Source organism: Oncorhynchus tshawytscha, linkage group LG13 (assembly GCF_018296145.1).
Source record: "Oncorhynchus tshawytscha isolate Ot180627B linkage group LG13, Otsh_v2.0, whole genome shotgun sequence".
NCBI lineage: Eukaryota > Metazoa > Chordata > Actinopteri > Salmoniformes > Salmonidae > Oncorhynchus > Oncorhynchus tshawytscha.
This window is the reverse complement of record NC_056441.1, coordinates 14735801-14753606: the sequence shown is the minus strand read 5'-3', so window position 1 is coordinate 14753606 and position 17806 is coordinate 14735801. Positions and strand designations below refer to the sequence as shown.

General features: G+C 47.9%; 1 protein-coding gene across 3 annotated transcripts in view; it reads left to right on the top strand.

The window, feature by feature from the left end:
* LOC112259968 (cyclin-dependent kinase 6) overlaps window positions 1-17806 on the top strand; it is an 81509-nt gene that overhangs the window by 37757 nt on the left and 25946 nt on the right. For all 3 annotated transcript variants that reach the window (XM_042295221.1, XM_042295220.1, XM_024434688.2), the window contains one exon: window positions 12831-12940. In XM_042295221.1, coding sequence (XP_042151155.1) covers window positions 12831-12940 — 110 coding nt within the window. The remainder of the gene's footprint in view (window positions 1-12830; window positions 12941-17806) is intronic.

The following is a 17806-nucleotide window of genomic DNA, read 5'->3' as shown; positions in this document are numbered from 1 at the left end:
GGCCTGCTGTCAGGGTATTGTTGTTGTCTTCCTTGGCCTGCTGTCAGGGTATTTTTGTTGTCTTCCTTGGCCTGCTGTCGGGGTGTTGTTGATGTCTTTCTTGGCCTGCTGTCGGGGTGTTGTTGATGTCTTTCTTGGCCTGCTGTCAGGGTGTTGTTGTTGTCTTCCTTGGCCTGCTGTCAGGGTGTTGTTGATGTCTTTATTGACCTACTGTCAGGTTATTGTTGTTGTCTTCCTTGGCCTGCTGTCCGGGTATTGTTGATGTCTTTATTGACCTGCTGTCAGGTTATTGTTGATGTCTTCCTTGGCCTGCTGTCAGGGTGTTGTTGATGTCTTCCTTGACCTGCTGTCAGGGTATTGTTGTTGTCTTCCTTGGCCTGCTGTCAGGGTATTGTTGTTGTCTTTCTTGGCCTGCTGTCAGGGTATTGTTGATGTCTTTATTGACCTGCTGTCAGGGTATTGTTGATGTCTTTATTGGCCTGCTGTCAGGGTATTGTTGTTGTCTTCCTTGGCCTGCTGTCAGGGTATTGTTGTTGTCTTCCTTGGCCTGCTGTCAGGGTATTGTTGTTGTCTTCCTTGGCCTGCTGTCAGGGTATTGTTGTTGTCTTCCTTGGCCTGCTGTCAGGGTATTGTTGTTGTCTTCCTTGGCCTGCTGTCAGGGTATTGTTGTTGTCTTCCTTGGCCTGCTGTCAGGGTATTGTTGTTGTCTTCCTTGGCCTGCTGTCAGGGTATTGTTGTTGTCTTCCTTGGCCCTGCTGTGTTGTCTTCCTTGGCCTGCTGTCAGGGTATTGTTGTTGTCTCCTTGGCCTGCTGTAATTGTTGTTGTCTTCCTTGGCCTGCTGTCAGGGTATTGTTGTTGTCTTCCTTGGCCTGCTGTCAGGGTATTGTTGTTGTCTTCCTTGGCCTGCTGTCAGGGTATTGTTGTTGTCTTCCTTGGCCTGCTGTCAGGGTATTGTTGTTGTCTTCCTTGGCCTGCTGTCAGGGTATTGTTGTTGTCTTCCTTGGCCTGCTGTCAGGGTATTGTTGTTGTCTTCCTTGGCCTGCTGTCAGGGTATTGTTGTTGTCTTTATTGGCCTGCTGTCAGGGTATTGTTGTTGTCTTTCTTGGCCTGCTGTCAGGGTATTGTTGTTGTCTTCCTTGGCCTGCTGTCAGGGTATTGTTGTTGTCTTCCTTGGCCTGCTGTCAGGGTATTGTTGTCTTTCTTGGCTGGTCTGTCACATAGAAAGGGCAAACATATAGGGTCATGAGGTTTTCCTGGTCAGGGCCTAGTTACACATTATTACATATGACAGTTAGGGTCAGGAGGTTTCCCTGGACACATGCCTGACCAGGTAAATCTCTTGGCCCTAAAGCATTGGAAGAAACCTGCTGTCTCTCTGTCTGTCTCCATTTTGTCCTTAGCCAAGCATCTGGTGGATCAGGTCCCTTTAAAGGAGTCTGTGTGTCTGGCCCTGCATGGTATAAACAATGTGTTAAAGGAGTCTGTCTGTCTGGGGGCCCTGCATGGTAGAAAACAATGTATTAAAGGAGTCTGTCTGTCTGGGGGCCCTGCATGGTAGAAAACAATGTGTTAAAGGAGTCTGTCTGTCTGTCTGTCTGTCTGTCTGGGGGCCCCGCATGGTAGAAACAATGTGTTAAAGGAGTCTGTCTGTCTGTCTAGGGGCCCTGCATGGTGGAAAACAATGTGTTAAAGGAGTCTGTCTTTCTGGGGGCCCTGCATGGTAGAAAACAATGTGTTAAAGGAGTCTGTCTGTCTGGGGGCCCTGCATGGTAGAAACAATGTGTTAAAGGAGTCTGTCTGTCTCTGGGGGCCCTGCATGGTAGAAACAATGTGTTAAAGGAGTCTGTGTGTCTGGGGGCCCTGCATGGTAGAAAACAATGTGTTAAAGGAGTCTGTGTGTCTGGGGGCCCTGCATGGTAGAAAACAATGTGTAAAAGGAGTATGTCTGTCTGTCCGGGGGCCCTGCATGGTAGAAAACAATGTGTAAAAGGAGTATGTCTGTCTGTCCGGGGGCCCTGCATGGTGGAAACAATGTGGCCATCAGGACCAGGGTTTCTGTTCCTGTGTTTCAAATGGCCCTATTCCCTATGTAACACACTGCTTTTAAAAGTACCCAATTGATACCTGACTCAAGTAAAAGTGAAAGTCACCCAGTAAAATACCACTTGCGTAAAAGTCCAAAAGTATTTAGTTTTAAATATACTTAAGTATCAAAAGTAAATGTAATTGCTCAAATATACTTACACTCAGACATAATTTACAAATGAAGCATTTGTGTTTAGTGAGTCCACCAGATCAGAGGCAGTAGGGATGACCAGGGATGTTCTCTGTTTAGTGAGTCCACCAGATCAGAGGCAGTAGGGATGACCAGGGATGTTCTCTGTTTAGTGAGTCCACCAGATCAGAGGCAGTAGGGATGACCAGGGATGTTCTCTGTTTAGTGAGTCCACCAGATGGTTCAGGGAAGGCAGTATGGTTGACCAGGGATGTTCTCTGTTTAGTGAGTCCTCCAGATCAGAGGCAGTAGGGATGATCAGGGATGTTCTCTGTTTAGGGATGTCAGGGAGTCCACCAGATCAGAGGCAGTAGGGATGACCAGGGATGTTCTCTGTTTAGTGAGTCCACCAGATCAGAGGCAGTAGGGATGACCAGGGATGTTCTCTGTTTGTGAGTTCAGAGGCAGTATGGTGACCAGGGAGTCCACCAGATCAGAGGCAGTAGGGATGACCAGGGATGTTCTCTGTTTAGTGAGTCCACCAGATCAGAGGCAGTAGGGATGACCAGGGATGTTCTCTGTTTAGTGAGTCCACCAGGACCAGGGATGTTCTCTGTTTAGTGAGTCCACCAGATCAGAGGCAGTAGGGATGACCAGGGATGTTCTCTGTTTAGTGAGTCCTCCAGATCAGAGGCAGTAGGGATGACCAGGGATGTTCTCTGTTTAGTGAGCCCACCAGATCAGAGGCAGTAGGGATGACCAGGGATGTTCTCTGTTTAGTGAGCCCACCAGATCAGAGGCAGTAGGGATGACCAGGGATGTTCTCTTGATAAGTGTGTGAGTTGGACCATTTTCTGTCCTGCTAAGCATTCAAAATGTAACGAGTACTTTTGGGTGTCAAGAAAAATGTAAAAAGAACGTTATTTGCTTTAGGAATGTAGTGGAGTAAAAGTAGAAGTTGTCAAAAATATAAATAGTCAAGTAAAGTACAGATACTCCCAAAGCTACTGAAGTAGTACTTTAAAGTGTTTTTTACTTAAGTACTTTAGACCACTGGAGAGGGGGGGAAAGAGGGGGGCAACAAGAGAGAGAGAGGGGGGTAGGCGGATGTGCTTGGTCATTGAGGCTTGCCTTGGAGGATCCACTGTTCTGCCTTCCTGCCTGCTCTCTGTGCTGCCTGTTCTGCCTTCCTGCCTGCTCTCTGTGCTGCCTGTTCTGCCTTTCTGCCTGCCTGGTCTCTGTACTGCCTGTTCTGCCTTCCTGCCTGCCTGGTCCCCGTGCTGTCTGTTCTGCCTTTCTGCCTGCTCCCTGTGCTGCTTTCCTGCCTGCTCTCTGTGCTGCCTGTTCTGCCTTTCTGCCTGCTCTCTGTGCTGCCTGTGCTGCCTTCCTGCCTGCTCTCTGTGCTGCCTGTCCTGCCTTTCTGCCTTCCTGAGCTTTTATACAGGCTGTTAGCGCAGAACAGACAGATGAATACGCAGTGAAAACCAAGAAAGAGAAGGTTGCTGTACCAAAACATAGTAGCATTCAGATTGAGTGCCGTGTAGCTTCCCAGCCTTTCAAAGATGACATGACAATGCTTTTCCATCCAGACCTGAACTCGCAGTGGCCAGATGACCTTGAGTTCTTTGACACACTAGTCAGAGTTAGGAAAGGTGTTTTTCCAGTTATCCTGCTTGATGTCTCTAACCCCACTGACCACGACATTGCCCTGCTAGGATGCACAATAATCGGTACAGTACAAACCATTATGACTGTGTTACCTGCCCAAGTCTTTGAAAAAACTGTCACCCCAGCCACAGTGAATCACACCAGCGTTCGAACCCCATGTACTGCTGCTGAACAGTGGGATCCACCAGTAGGTTTAACTCACCTAACCGAAGAACAGAGAGAGGTTGTTAGGCAAATGCTTAGAGAAGAGTGTCACTCCTTCTCCAGATCAGACAATGACATTCCTGCCTGCTCTCTGTTCTGCCTGTTCTGCCTTCCTGCCTGCTCTGTTCTGCCTGTTCTGCCTTCCTGCCTGCTCTCTGTACTGCCTGTTCTGCCTTCCTGCCTGCTCTCTGTGCTTCCTGTTCTGCCTTCCTGCCTGCTCTCTGTTCTGCCTGTTCTGCCTTCCTGCCTGCTCTGTTCTGCCTGTTCTGCCTTCCTGTCTGCTCTCTGTACTGCCTCTTCTGCCTTCCTGCCTGCTCTCTGTGCTTCCTGTTCTGCCTTCCTGCCTGCTCTCTGTTCTGCCTGTTCTGCCTTCCTGCCTGCTCTCTGTTCTGCCTGTTCTGCCTGCTCTCTGTTCTGCCTTCCTGCCTGCTCTCTGTTCTGCCTGTTCTGCCTTCCTGCCTGCTCTCTGTTCTACCTGTTCTGTCTTCCTGCCTGCTCTCTGTACTGCCTGTTCTGCCTTCCTGCCTGCTCTCTGTTCTGCCTTCCTGCCTTCCTGCCTGCTCTCTGTTCTGCCTTCCTGCCTGCTCTCTGTTCTGCCTTCCTGCCTGCTCTCTGTTCTGCCTTCCTGCCTGCTCTCTGTTCTGCCTTCCTGCCTGCTCTCTGTTCTGCCTTCCTGCCTGCTCTCTGTTCTGCCTTCCTGCCTGCTCTCTGTTCTGCCTTCCTGCCTGCTCTCTGTTCTGCGTGCCTGCCATTTATTATCCAGTGTGCAGCAGAGAGAGAGAGTTGGGCCGGACGGGATGAATACTTTCAGCAGAAAGGAATGCCCAGAATGTTGTCCTTTAATCTGGAGTCAGCCAGCCAGGCTGCTTTATCTGACCGCCTCTGTTCTGTTAGCAGGCAAGCAGCAGCTTCACACAAGCAGAGCTAAAGGAGAGGCCTGTCTACCTGTCTGTCAGTCAGGCTAGGGAGGGAGGGAGAGAGGGAGCGAGCGAGCAAAGAGAGAGGGAGGAGAGGAGGGACAGGGGAGAAAAATAGTGGCTACAGAGGGAGGAAAGGAGGGACAGTACGGAGAAAAATAGTTTCTAGAGAGGGAGGAAATGAGAGAAAGTGAGATGGGGGATATTTTATGAGTTTGATTTTAAAAAATGGACCAAGTTAATTGAGTATAGCCTTGACTCATGTTTTTTCTTAAAGGAGCAATCTGGTATTCAAACAACAAACAAATCAATCAATCAAATGTATTTTATAAAGACATTTTTACATCAGTAGTTGTCACAAAGTGCTTTACCGATACCCAGCCTAGAACCCCAAACAGCAAGCAATGCCGAGGCAGAAGCACAGTGGCTAGGAAAAAGTACCTAGAAAGGCAGGAACCTAGGAAGAAACCTAGAGAGGAACCAGGCTCTGAGGCGAGGCCAGTCCTCTTCTGGCTGTGCCGGTGGAGATTATAATAGTACATGGCCATTTAGGCCAGATCATTCTTCAAGACGTTCAAACGTTCATAGATGACCAGCAGGGTCAAATTATAACCACATTGGTTATACAGGGTGCAACAGGTCAGCACCTCAGGAGTAAATATCAGTTGGCTTTTCATAGCAGAGCATTCAAAGGTCGAGACAGCAGGTCCACAGGAAGGGGAGTGAGAGGGAGTGAGGGAGAAAGAGAGAGGGGAGAAACAGCAGGTCCACATGAAGGAGAGGGAGGGAGTGAGGGAGAAAGAGAGAGGGGAGAAACAGCAGGTCCACAGGAAGGAGAGGGAGGGAGTGAGGGAGAAAGAGAGAGGGGAGAAACAGCAGGTCCACAGGAAGGAGAGGGAGGGGGGAGGTGAGGGAGAAAGAGAGAGGGGAGAAACAGCAGGTCCACAGGAAGGAGAGGGGGGAGTGAGGGAGAAAGAGAGAGGGGAGAAACAGCAGGTCCACAGGAAGGAGAGGGAGAAACAGGGGGAGTGAGGGAGAAAGAGAGAGGGGAGAAACAGCAGGTCCACAGGAAGGAGAGGGAGGGAGTGAGGGAGAAAGAGAGAGGGGAGAAACAGCAGGTCCACAGGAAGGAGAGAGGGAGGGAGAGAGGGAGAAACAGATGAGGAGAGGGGAGAGGGAAACAGCAGGTCCACAGGAAGGAGAGGGAGGGAGTGAGGGAGAGGGAGGGAGGGAGAAACAGCAGGTCCACAGGAAGGTGAGGGAGAAAGAGAGAGGGGAGAAACAGCAGGTCCACAGGAAGGAGAGGGAGGGAGGTCCACAGGGAGGGAGGGAGGGAGGGAGGTGAGAGGGTCCACAGGAGGGAGGGAGGAGAGGGAGGGAGGGGAGGGAGGGAGGGGGAGGGAGGGAGGGGAGGAGGGAGGGAGGGAGGGAGGGAGGGAGGGGGAGGGAGAAACAGCAGGTCCACAGGAAGGTGAGGGAGGTCCACAGGAGAAAGGGAGTGAGGGAGAAAGAGAGAGGGGAGAAACAGCATGTCCACAGGAAGGAGAGGGAGGGAGAAAGGGAGTGAGGGAGAGGGAGGGAGGGAGGGAGGGAGGGAGGGAGGGAGGGAGGGAGGGAGGGAGGGAGGGAGGGAGGGAGGGAGGGAGGGAGGGAGGGAGGGAGAAACAGCAGGTCCACAGGAAGGTGAGGGAGAAAGAGAGAGGGGAGAAACAGTAGGTCCACAGGGAGGGAGGGAGGGAGGGAGGGAGGGAGGGAGGGAGGTGAGAAACAGTAGGTCCACAGGGAGGGAGGGAGGGAGGGAGGTGAGAAACAGCAGGTCCACAGGAAGGTGAGGGAGGGAGGGAGGGAGGGAGGTGAGAAACAGCAGGTCCACAGGAAGGAGAGGGAGGGAGGGAGGGAGGTGAGAAACAGCAGAGCCGGTGAAACAGGGCAGACTTCCATAGCTGCAGGCAGGACATCAGAACTGGACCTAGCAGGTCCGGTGAAACAGGGCAGACTTCCATAGCTGCAGGCAGGACATCAGAACTGGACCTAGCAGGTCCGGTGAAACAGGGCAGACTTCCATAGCTGCAGGCAGGACATCAGAACTGGACCTAGCAGGTCCGGTGAAACAGGGCAGACTTCCATAGCTGCAGGCAGGACACCAGAATTGGACCGGGGACAGGGACAGACAGGCGTTGTCAGGCCAGGTAGTCCTGAGGCATGGTCCTTGGGCTCAGGTCCTCCAGCTGCTCTGTTGTTTCAGAGTGAAACGTATATGTGCTATAGTGAGCGAGACATAGGAATGTGTGTTATGGGGGACTCGGACAGAGGTCTATACTGGAATAGAGAGGGAATAGAGAGGGACAGATACATATAAGGGTTATATGAGAAATGTTCAGATATTTTATAGAAAGAGGGAGGAGAGAGAGGAGAGAAACAGAGGAAGAGGTATGTGCTTAGCTTAGCAGCACTGATAGTGGCCAGAAGAAAAAACACATTTTCTGGGTCTGCATAGGGTCATAGGTCAAGGATGCTTGGAAAGGGAAAGACCTTATAAATCACCTTCGATTGGTACTTGCAGCATATGTCATTTGTTCATGAATACCAAATGATGGTCCTTTAACCATGATAACGCATTTAACCAACTCCTCTGACTATAATTTCCATGGAATGCACTGCATGCCATACCAAACACATCAACATCTGGGACGCGGCTCTGGCTCTCTAACCGAAATCATTACTGTGTGTTTCAGGAAGTCTTCGCCACACTAATTCTGCATGGTAACAACACTTCCTGCTGTGTCTATCTGTGGCCTGGCCTTCAAATAACGACGCATATACTTAAGCCCTCACATCAGTTAGTGTTGACTATGTGGTTCTTCCTAGAAGTCTGCTGGAGTGCAGTCTAGTTGTGTTGTTGTGTTTGAGAAAGATGCAATGGAAAATAGACACAGGCGTCTGTCTCTCTCGAAGAGACGTTACCACAGGAAAGGGTTTGATTGGGTTTGATATTGCACACATGCATCTATCCACGTGTTATATAGTGATATCTGTCTCTCGGTCTGTGGTGGTATTTTCCCCCGAGTGCACAGTCATTTCATTTCCAGGTACCCTTTTGGTCTGAAATATGGATGCTCACATCAACACTCAATTCAGTTCAAGGGTTTGTATATAACATAGTTATGATGTAAGTCTGTGACAAGAGAGAGAGAGAGTTAGATATATGAGATAAGATATATGAGAGTTAGATATATGAGATACCTCATCCCCATATTGTTAGTTATTTATTTAATTTTTGCTCCTTTGCACCCCAGTATCTCTACTTGCACATTCATCTTCTGCACATCTATCACTCCAGTGTTTAATGCTAAATTGTAATTACTTCACCACTATGGCCTATTTATTGCCTTAACTCCCTAATCTTACCTAATTTTCACACACTGTATATAGACATTTCTATTGTGTTATTGACTGTATGTTTGTTTATTCTATACGTAACTCTGTGTTGTTGTTTGTGTCGCACTGCTTTATCTTGGCCAGGTCATAGTTGTAAATGTGAACTTGTTCTCAACTGGCCTCCCTGGTTAAATAAAGGTGTTCTCAACTGGCCTCCCTGGTTAAATAAAGGTGTTCTCAACTGGCCTCCCTGGTTAAATAAAGGTGTTCTCAACTGGCCTCCCTGGTTAAATAAAGGTGTTCTCAACTGGCCTCCCTGGTTAAATAAAGGTGGGAAAAAAGAAATAAAATGAAACTTCACAAGATGACAGCGATGACATTTAATGATCCTGTCAATTAGGCAGTACAACGACCACTTCATGCATGCTTTTTATGAACTCAACACCCCCACACATGAAAATAGGTTTCAGTGCTCTAAAAGCTTTAATGGCCTGCCTGAGTTCTTTTTTAGAATGAGTCATGTGCATCTCATCTCGGGTCACGTGACACGAGCCAACCAACACTGTTCACAGCTTCAACTTCCTTTATGTTTCCACTTAGCCAGGAAGAATGAACTGAGAAAGTGTCATCTTAGCATATGTGGCTGTAAAAATAGCATCTGACCATTCTATCAATTCGCAAGAAGAACATGAGGTTTTGTAATGGACTTTAATCAACCTCGTCACACACCCAACACCAGTGAACTCTCTTTCAGATACCCAATGATAGTCTGCTACATAACTGAATTCCTTAAAGTTATTTATGATTTGCCAGCATTGTACCACCCTGCATCCCACTACTGACTTGCTTCTGAAGCTAAGCAGGGTTGGTCCTGGTTGGTCCCTGGATGGGAGACCAGATGCTGCTGGAAGTGGTGTTGGAGGGCCAGTAGGAGGCACCCTTTCCTCTGGTCTAAAAAAAACATCCCAATGCCCCAGGGCAGTGATTGGGGACATTGTCCTGTGTAGATTGCTAAGAGGATGGGATTTTAAATGGGTGTCCTGACTCTTCGTGGTCACTAAAGATCCCATGGCACTTATTGTAAGAGTAGGGGTGTTAACCTTGGTGTCCTGGCTAAATTCCAGATCTGGCCTTCATACCATCATGGCCACCTAATAATCCCCAGTTTACAATTGGCTCATTCATCCCTCTCCCCTGTAACTATTCCCCAGGTTGCTGCTGTAAATGGGAATGTGTTCTCAGTCAACTTACCTGATAAAATAAAACATTTCCATTCAGACTAGGAGTCAGATAAATCTATAAACCAAACATAATCTACTAAGCCTAATTGAGTGATCATATTATTTGACTCAAAGTCAACCCTCAACACAGCTACTGCATAAATATTATACACTTGCACACTGTCATGGGATGTCATTGTCCCAAAGGTACAGTCCACATTAGTAAGGCCAACGGTGAACCTGCAAACTTGTAGTAACTGGTCTGTTACCAAACCGCAGTGCAGGCTTAGTTTTGTTCATAATTCTCTCACTGTGTTGGACAAACATGCAAGGCATTTGGAAAACATTGGTCTTTGCTAACACTGTGATAAGCAGAGAGAGCGAGGGAGAGAGAGAGAGCAGCAGCGGCTGCCGGGGCCTCGGGCCAAACGACCGCCGTAGGAAAAACTGGAGAGGGAAAGCACCTGGAAGAAGTCCACGTTCTCGCGAGGGGTCACTGAGTTTTGTCTGGTGGTTTTCCCTACTGTAGCTGTTAACAATGCTGCTTTTCCTGTGGGCTAACAGTGAGTCGACACAGCTCCCAGCAGAGTACAAGCACAGGGTTAGAAACTGGGAGACATGTGGGGAGCAGCTCTGGCTCTGGCACAAAATGGCTGCCTGCCTGCTAATTTCCCAAGTGGGCACTGCTACATGTTAGTAGAGCAAGAGATGTTCCACACTCCCTCCTCGAGCATCGCAAAGCACTTTCAAACCTGATGTCCGCGGGGGAAACACAATATGAATACAATGTAGTAGCAGTTTTCTAAGAGCTAAGTTGTACTGGGGTTTGTTTGAGTATGACAGCTGAGTCCTGTGAAAGCAGGGGATCTTGTTGTAATGGACACACACACACACACACACACACACACAGGGACCAGTGCTGAGTTCCCTGATGGCTCACTATGGAAACACTGTGTGATCTGGGCATACCAAAACAGGAGCGCTCCCAGAGACCTGCCCTGCCAGATATGATTTCATACCTTATGTAACCCTGAGACAGGGGCACAGAAACGTGGGTGTGTGCGTGTCATTTGGCATTCTCAGGTAAAACACTTAGAGAGAGGACTGTGAGGGAGGAAAGAGGGAATGTGTCTCAGGTATCAGGAGTGCTCTGGCCTCAGCCCCTCTTCTCCTTCTTTCTTCCTCTCCTCCTCTTCTCCTCTCCTCCTCCTTCTCCTCTCCTCCTCCTCTTCTCCTTCTCCTATCTTCCTCCTCTCCTCCTCCTCTCCTCATCTTCTCCCCCTCTCCTCTTATCCTCCTCTTCTCATCTTCTTCTCTTCTCCTCTCCTCCTCCTTCTCCCCCTCCTCTCCTCATCTTCTCCTCCTCTCCTCTTATCATCCTCTTCTGATCCTTCTCCTCTCCTCCTCTCCTCATCTTCTCCTCCTCTCCTCTTATCCTTCTCATCCTTCTCCTCTCCTCCTCTTCTTCCCTCCTCCTCTCCTCCTCTCCTCTTATCCTCCTCTTCCATCCTTCTCCTCCTCTTTTTCCCTACTCTTCTCATCCTTCTCCTCTCCTCCTCTTCTCATCCTCTTCTTCTTTCTTCCTCTCCTCTTCTCCTCTCCTCCTCCTTCTCCTCTCATCCTCTTCTCCTCTCCTCCTCCTTCTCCTCTCATCCTCCTCTCCTCCTCCTTCTCCTATCCTCTCTTCTCATGCTTCTCCTCTCCTCCTTTCCTCATCTTCTCCTCCTCTCCTCTTATCCTCCTCTCCTCTTCCTTTCCTCATCTTCTCCTCCTCTCATCCACTCCTCTTATCCTCCTCTTCTCATCCTTCTCCTCTCCTCCCCTCCTCCTCTCCTCCTCTTCTTCCCTCCTCCTTTTCTCAGCCTCCTCCTCTCCTCCTCTTCTCCTCCTCTTCTCCTTCTTTCTTCCTCTCCTCCTCTTCCTCTTCTCCTCTCCTCCTCCTCTCCTATTCTCCTCCTCTCCTCATCTTCTCCCCTCTCCTCTTATCCTCCTCTTCTCATCCTTCTCTTCTCCTCTTCTCCTCTCCTCCTCTCCATCTCTCCTTTCCTCATCATCTTCTCCCCCTCTCCTCTTATCCTCCTCTCCTCCTCCTCTCCTCCTCTTACCCTCCTCTCCTCCTTTCCTCATCTTCTCCTCCTCTCCTCCTTTCCTCATCTTCTCCCCCTCTCATCCTTTCCTCTTATCCTCCTCTCCTCCTCTTATCCTCCTCTCCTCCTCCTTTCCTCATCTTCTCCCCCTCTCCTCATCTTCTCCTCTCCTCATCTTCTCCTCCTCTCCTCCTCCTCTCCTCATCTTATTCTTCTTCCCCTCTCCTCCTCTCCCCCTCTCCTCATCTTCTCTTCTCCTCATCTTCTCCTCTTCTCCTCTCCTCCTCTCCTCCTCTTCTCCTTATCTTCTCCTTTCATAGTGTGGGTGAAGCCTGTGGTAGAGGAAGTAACCTAATGCATACCAGAGGGTCACTTTTTATGTCTGTGTATTGGAAGAACATGTGAGAGAAGGGTGTGTGTCTGTATGTTGTGTGTGTGTGCGTTGTTACAGTATGTGTATTATGTGTGTATTAATGTGTTGATTGTGTATATTCATGTGTGTATTAATGTGTTGATTGTGTAATATTAATGTGTGTATTAATGTGTTGATTGTGTGTATTAAGGTGTTGATTGTGTGTATTAATGTGTTGATTGTGTGTATTAAGGTGTTGATTGTGTGTATTAATGTGTTGATTGTGTGTATTAAGGTGTTGATTGTGTAGTATTAATGTGTGTATTAATGTGTTGATTGTGTGTATTAATGTGTTGATTGTGTGTATTAAGGTGTTGATTGTGTAATATTAATGTGTTGATTGTGTGTATTAATGTGTTGATTGTGTGTATTAATGTGTTGATTGTGTGTATTAATGTGTTGATTGTGTGTATTAATGTGTTGATTGTGTGTATTAATGTGTTGATTGTGTGTATTAATGTGTTGATTGTGTGTATTAATGTGTTGATTGTGTGTATTAAGGTGTTGATTGTGTGTATTAATGTGTTGATTGTGTGTATTAAGGTGTTGATTGTGTAATATTAATGTGTGTATTAATGTGTTGATTGTGTGTATTAATGTGTTGTGTAATATTAATGTGTGTATTAATGTGTTGATTGTGTGTATTAATGTGTTGATTGTGTGTATTAAGGTGTTGATTGTGTGTATTAATGTGTGTATTAATGAGTTGATTGTGTGTGTGTGTGTAGGTGGTGACGTTGTGGTACAGAGCCCCAGAGGTGTTGCTCCAGTCCAGCTATGCCACCCCAGTTGACCTGTGGAGTGTGGGCTGTATCTTCGCTGAGATGTTCAGGAGAAGGTGAGTGGTCCTGGTACACACACATACTGGGAGACACTGCACATTGACCTTATGTCATCTGTGACATCTTTTCAAGCCCTCTAGATGTGTCAAACTCATTCCACGGAGGGCAGAGAGTCTGTGGCTTTTCACTCCTCCCTTGTACTTGATTGATTAATTAAGGACAGTGATTTGTAAGGAACTCCCCTCACCTGGTTGTCTATGTCTTAATTGGACACAAATTAAAAGGAGAAACCAGAAACCAGCAGACCCTCGGCCCTCCATGGAATGAGTTTGACACCCATACTACACTCTTAGAAAAAAATATGCTATCTAGAACCTAGTGATGCACCGATATGACATGTTTGGCCGACACCGATATCCAATATTTTCCTTGCCAAAAAAACCCCAATATCGATAACTACAATTTGAGCGGCCTTTTAAGCATTCTAGTACAGTTAAATAGTTCATACACACACAGCGGTCTAAGGCACAGCATCTCATTGCAAGAGGCGTCACTACAGTCCCTGGTTCGAATCCAGGCTGTATCACATCCAGCTGTGATTGGTATGTGGGCGGCGCACAATTGTCCCAGCCTCATCCGGGTTCGGCCGGGGTAGACTGTCATTGTAAATAAGAATTTGTTCGTTTTTTTAATTTGACCTTTATTTAACAAGGCAAGTCAGTTAAGAACAAATTCTTATTTACAATGAGGGCCTAGGAACAGTGGATTAACTGTCTTGTTCAGGAGCAGAATGACAAGTTTTTACCTTGTCAGCTCAGGGATTCAATCTAGCAACCTTTCGGTTACTGGCCCAACGCTCTAACCACTAGGCTACCTGCCGCCCCAGTTCTTAACTGACTTGCCTAGTTAAATAAATGTTACACAAACACACACACCACACTGACCAAAAAGTTATTTTGTTGGCATTTACCTATGTCCCCATTACCAGTAAGACATAATCAAAACCTATTTCTTTCACTTTCTGTGCTGTTTCGTTGTTCATTTGTTCAGTCGTTTCATTCTCAACCAGGATTTCATCATACATGTCAAGCAGTGAAGTTTCAGCTCTGTCTGTCCGTGGTCTCTCTTCCTCGGTGCCCACTGACACTGTGTCCATTTCCGTCTTGTCCAGCTCTGTCTGTCCGTGGCCTCTCTTCCTCGGTGCCCACTGACACTGTGTCCATTTCCGTCTTGTCCAGCTCTGTCTGTCCGTGGCCTCTCTTCCTCGGTGCCCACTGACACTGTGTCCATTTCCGTCTTGTCCAGCTCTGTCTGTCCGTGGCCTCTCTTCCTCGGTGCCCACTGACACTGTGTCCATTTCCGTCTTGTCCAGCTCTGTCTGTCCGTGGTCTCTCTTCCTCGGTGCCCACTGACACTGTGTCCATTTCCGTCTTGTCCAGCTCTGTCTGTCCGTGGCCTCTCTTCCTCGTTGCGCACTGACACTGTGTCCATTTCCGTCTTGTCCAGCTCTGTCTGTCCGTGGTCTCTCTTCCTCGGTGCCCACTGACACTGTGTCCATTTCCGTCTTGTCCAGCTCTGTCTGTCCGTGGCCTCTCTTCCTCGTTGCGCACTGACACTGTGTCCATTTCCGTCTTGTCCAGCTCTGTCTGTCCGTGGCCTCTCTTCCTCGTTGCGCACTGACACTGTGTCCATTTCCGTCTTGTCCAGCTCTGTCTGTCCGTGGCCTCTCTTCCTCGTTGCGCACTGACACTGTGTCCATTTCCGTCTTGTCCAGCTCTGTCTGTCCGTGGCCTCTCTTCCTCGTTGCGCACTGACACTGTGTCCATTTCCGTCTTGTCCAGCTCTGTCTGTCCGTGGCCTCTCTTCCTCGTTGCGCACTGACACTGTGTCCATTTCCGTCTTGTCCAGCTCTGTCTGTCCGTGGTCTCTCTTCCTCGTTGCGCACTGACACTGTGTCCATTTCCGTCTTGTCCAGCTCTGTCTGTCCGTGGCCTCTCTTCCTCGTTGCGCACTGACACTGTGTCCATTTCCGTCTTGTCCAGCTGTGTATTTAACATTTCACGTAAAACCTGTTTCTTGTCTCCATCGAAGTATTCTTTCAAATGACTGCTCGACTTGTTGACTGCTCGACTTGTTGACTGCTCAATCCACACAGCAGACATTGTGGGCTATGTTAGGAATGCTGTGTTGCACGTGTAGTGCAACATTTTCTGTGGCGTCATTGCGTCATGTACTTACGTTATATATATATAGGTCAGCTTTGACATCGGTTTTGCACATCGGTGTTAAACTAGACATCGGGCCGATGTCGATGTTGGCATTTTTAGCTAATATCGTCCGATTCCGATATGTTCACCGATATATCGTGCATCCCTACCTGAAAGGGTTCTTCAGCTGTCCCCATAGGAAATACAAGCTTGGCGCACCTGTATTTGGGGAGTTTCTCCCATTCTTCTCTGAAGATCCTCTCAAGCTCTGTCAGGTTGGATGGGGAATGTCGCTGCACAGCTATTTTCAGGTCTCTCCAGAGATGTTTGAACGGGTTCAAGTCTGGGCTCTGGCTTCGCCACTCAAGGACATTCAGAGACTTGTCCCGAAGCCACTCCTGCATTGTCTTGGTCGTGGGTTTAGGGTCATTGTCCTGTTGGAAGGTGAACCTTCACACCAGTCTGAAGTCCTGAGCGCTCTGGAGTAGGTTTTCATCAAGGATCTCTCTGTACTTTTCTCTGTACATCTTTCCCTCGATCCTGACTAGTCTCCCAGTCCCTGCCACTGATAAACATCCCCATAGCATGATGCTGCCACCACCATGCTTCACAATGGAAATGGTGCCAGGTTTCCTCCGGACGTGACGCTTGGCATTCAGGCCCAAGATTTCAATCTTGGTTTCATCAGCCCAGAGAATCTTGTTTCTCATTTTCTGAGAGTCCTTCAGGTGCCTTTTGGCAAAGTCGAAGCAGGTTGTCATGCCTTTTACTGAGGAGTGGCTTCTGTACGACCACTCTACCATAAAGTCCTGATTGGTGGAGTGCTGCAGAGATGGTTGTCCTTCTGGAAGGTTCTCCCATCTCCACAGAGGAACTCTGGAGCTCTGTCAGAGTGACCATTGGGTTCTTTGTCACCTCCCTGACCAAGGCCCTTCTCCCCTGATTGCTCAGTTTGGCCCGGCGGCCAGCGCCTCTAGGAAGAGTCTTGGTGGTTCCAAACTTCTTCCATTTAAGAATGATGGAGGCCACTGTGTTCTTGGGGACTTTCAATGCTGCATAAATGTTTTGCTACCCTTCTCCAGATCTGTGCCTCGACACAATCCTGTCTCAGAGCTCTACGGACAATTCCTTCGACATCATGGCTTGGTTTTTGCTCTGACATGCACTGTCAACTATTGGACTTTATATAGTCAGGTTTGTACCTTTCCAAATCATGTTCAATCAATTGAATTTACCACAGGTGGACTCCAATCAAGTTGGAGAAACATCTCTAGGATGATCAATGGAAAAAAGGATGAACCTGAGCGCAATTTCAAGTTTCATAGCAAAGGGTCTGAATACTTATGTAAATAAGGTATTTCTGTTTTTCATTTTTAATACATTTACATTGTGGTTATTGTGTGTAGATTGATGAGGGAAAACGTTTCTTAAATACATTTTAGAATAAGGCTTTAATGTAACAAAATATGGAAAAGGGGAAGGGGTCTGAATGCTTTCCGAATGCACTGTAGAACTCTCTTTACATAGGATTCTATATGGAACCCAAAAGGGTTCTACTGGGAACCAAAAAGGGTTCTCCTATGGGGACATCCAAAGAACTGTACGGGAAATGTGTAAGAATTCCACAACAGAACTCTTTTGGAGCATTTTTGCAACATTTGCCAAAGTCGGTCCCCAGGACCCCAAAGGGTGCACGTTTAGTTTTTTGCCCTAACACTACACAGGTGATTCAAATCAAAGCTAGATTATTAGTTGATTATTTGAATCACGTGTGTAGTTCTAGGGCAAAAACCAAAACATCCACCCCTTGGCGTCCCGAGGACAGAGTTTGGGAAACACTGCTGAAGACAGACCGGTTGCTTCCGGCAATGTACCAATGCTCCAGCTTAACAACATCTGTATGTAACAGATCGTCAGTTTGGCATAGAGGAACTATGCTCCCCACATCCCCCTGAAACTAAATAGTAGCTATCAAGATGAAGATCATGGAGGATGTTTTTAATAGGTGCATTTCTCAAGTGGCTAGTTTGCATCAACTACCTTCACTAAAACCACTGCAAAGGTTTTGCCTGCAAACTTTGGTTTCGAGGCATGTCTGTCTTGTGATTGGTTGGGATAGTTGTCTGTCTCAAGAGGACCCTCCCCAGATTTTTTGTTGTTGTTGCCTTTTCAAAGTTACCAAGACAGTCCGTCATGATTCCCAGACCCTAGTCACTGCTTTTGCCTAGTGTCTGGTTTCCAAAGCCTGCCTGTTTTGGAAACAGTTTGTCAAATTTCTGCCCTGCATTTGGAAGAGCTGTCCTTGTAAACTGTAAGTGAGCACACAGTTTTTGGAATTGTGAAGTGGACATGTCTTTTAGGTCAGTTTGAAACTGCTAGAGCTGTCCTAAACAGACCTAGGAGTGAAACCGGCTCAGCCACGAAGTGTTCGTCGGGAGCTTCATATGGGTTTCCATGGCCGAGCAGCCGCACACAAGCCTAAGATCACCATACACAACTCCAAGCGTTAACTGGAGTGGTGTAAAGCTCACCGCCATTGGACTCTGAAGCAGTAGAAATGCGTTGTCAGGAGTGCTAAATCACACTTCACCATCTGGCAGTCCGACAAATCTGGGTTTGTCGCATGGCATGAGAAGGCTACCTGCCTGAATGCATAGTGTCAACTGTAAAGTTTGGCGGAGGAGGAATAATGGTATTTGGGCTGTTTTTCATGGT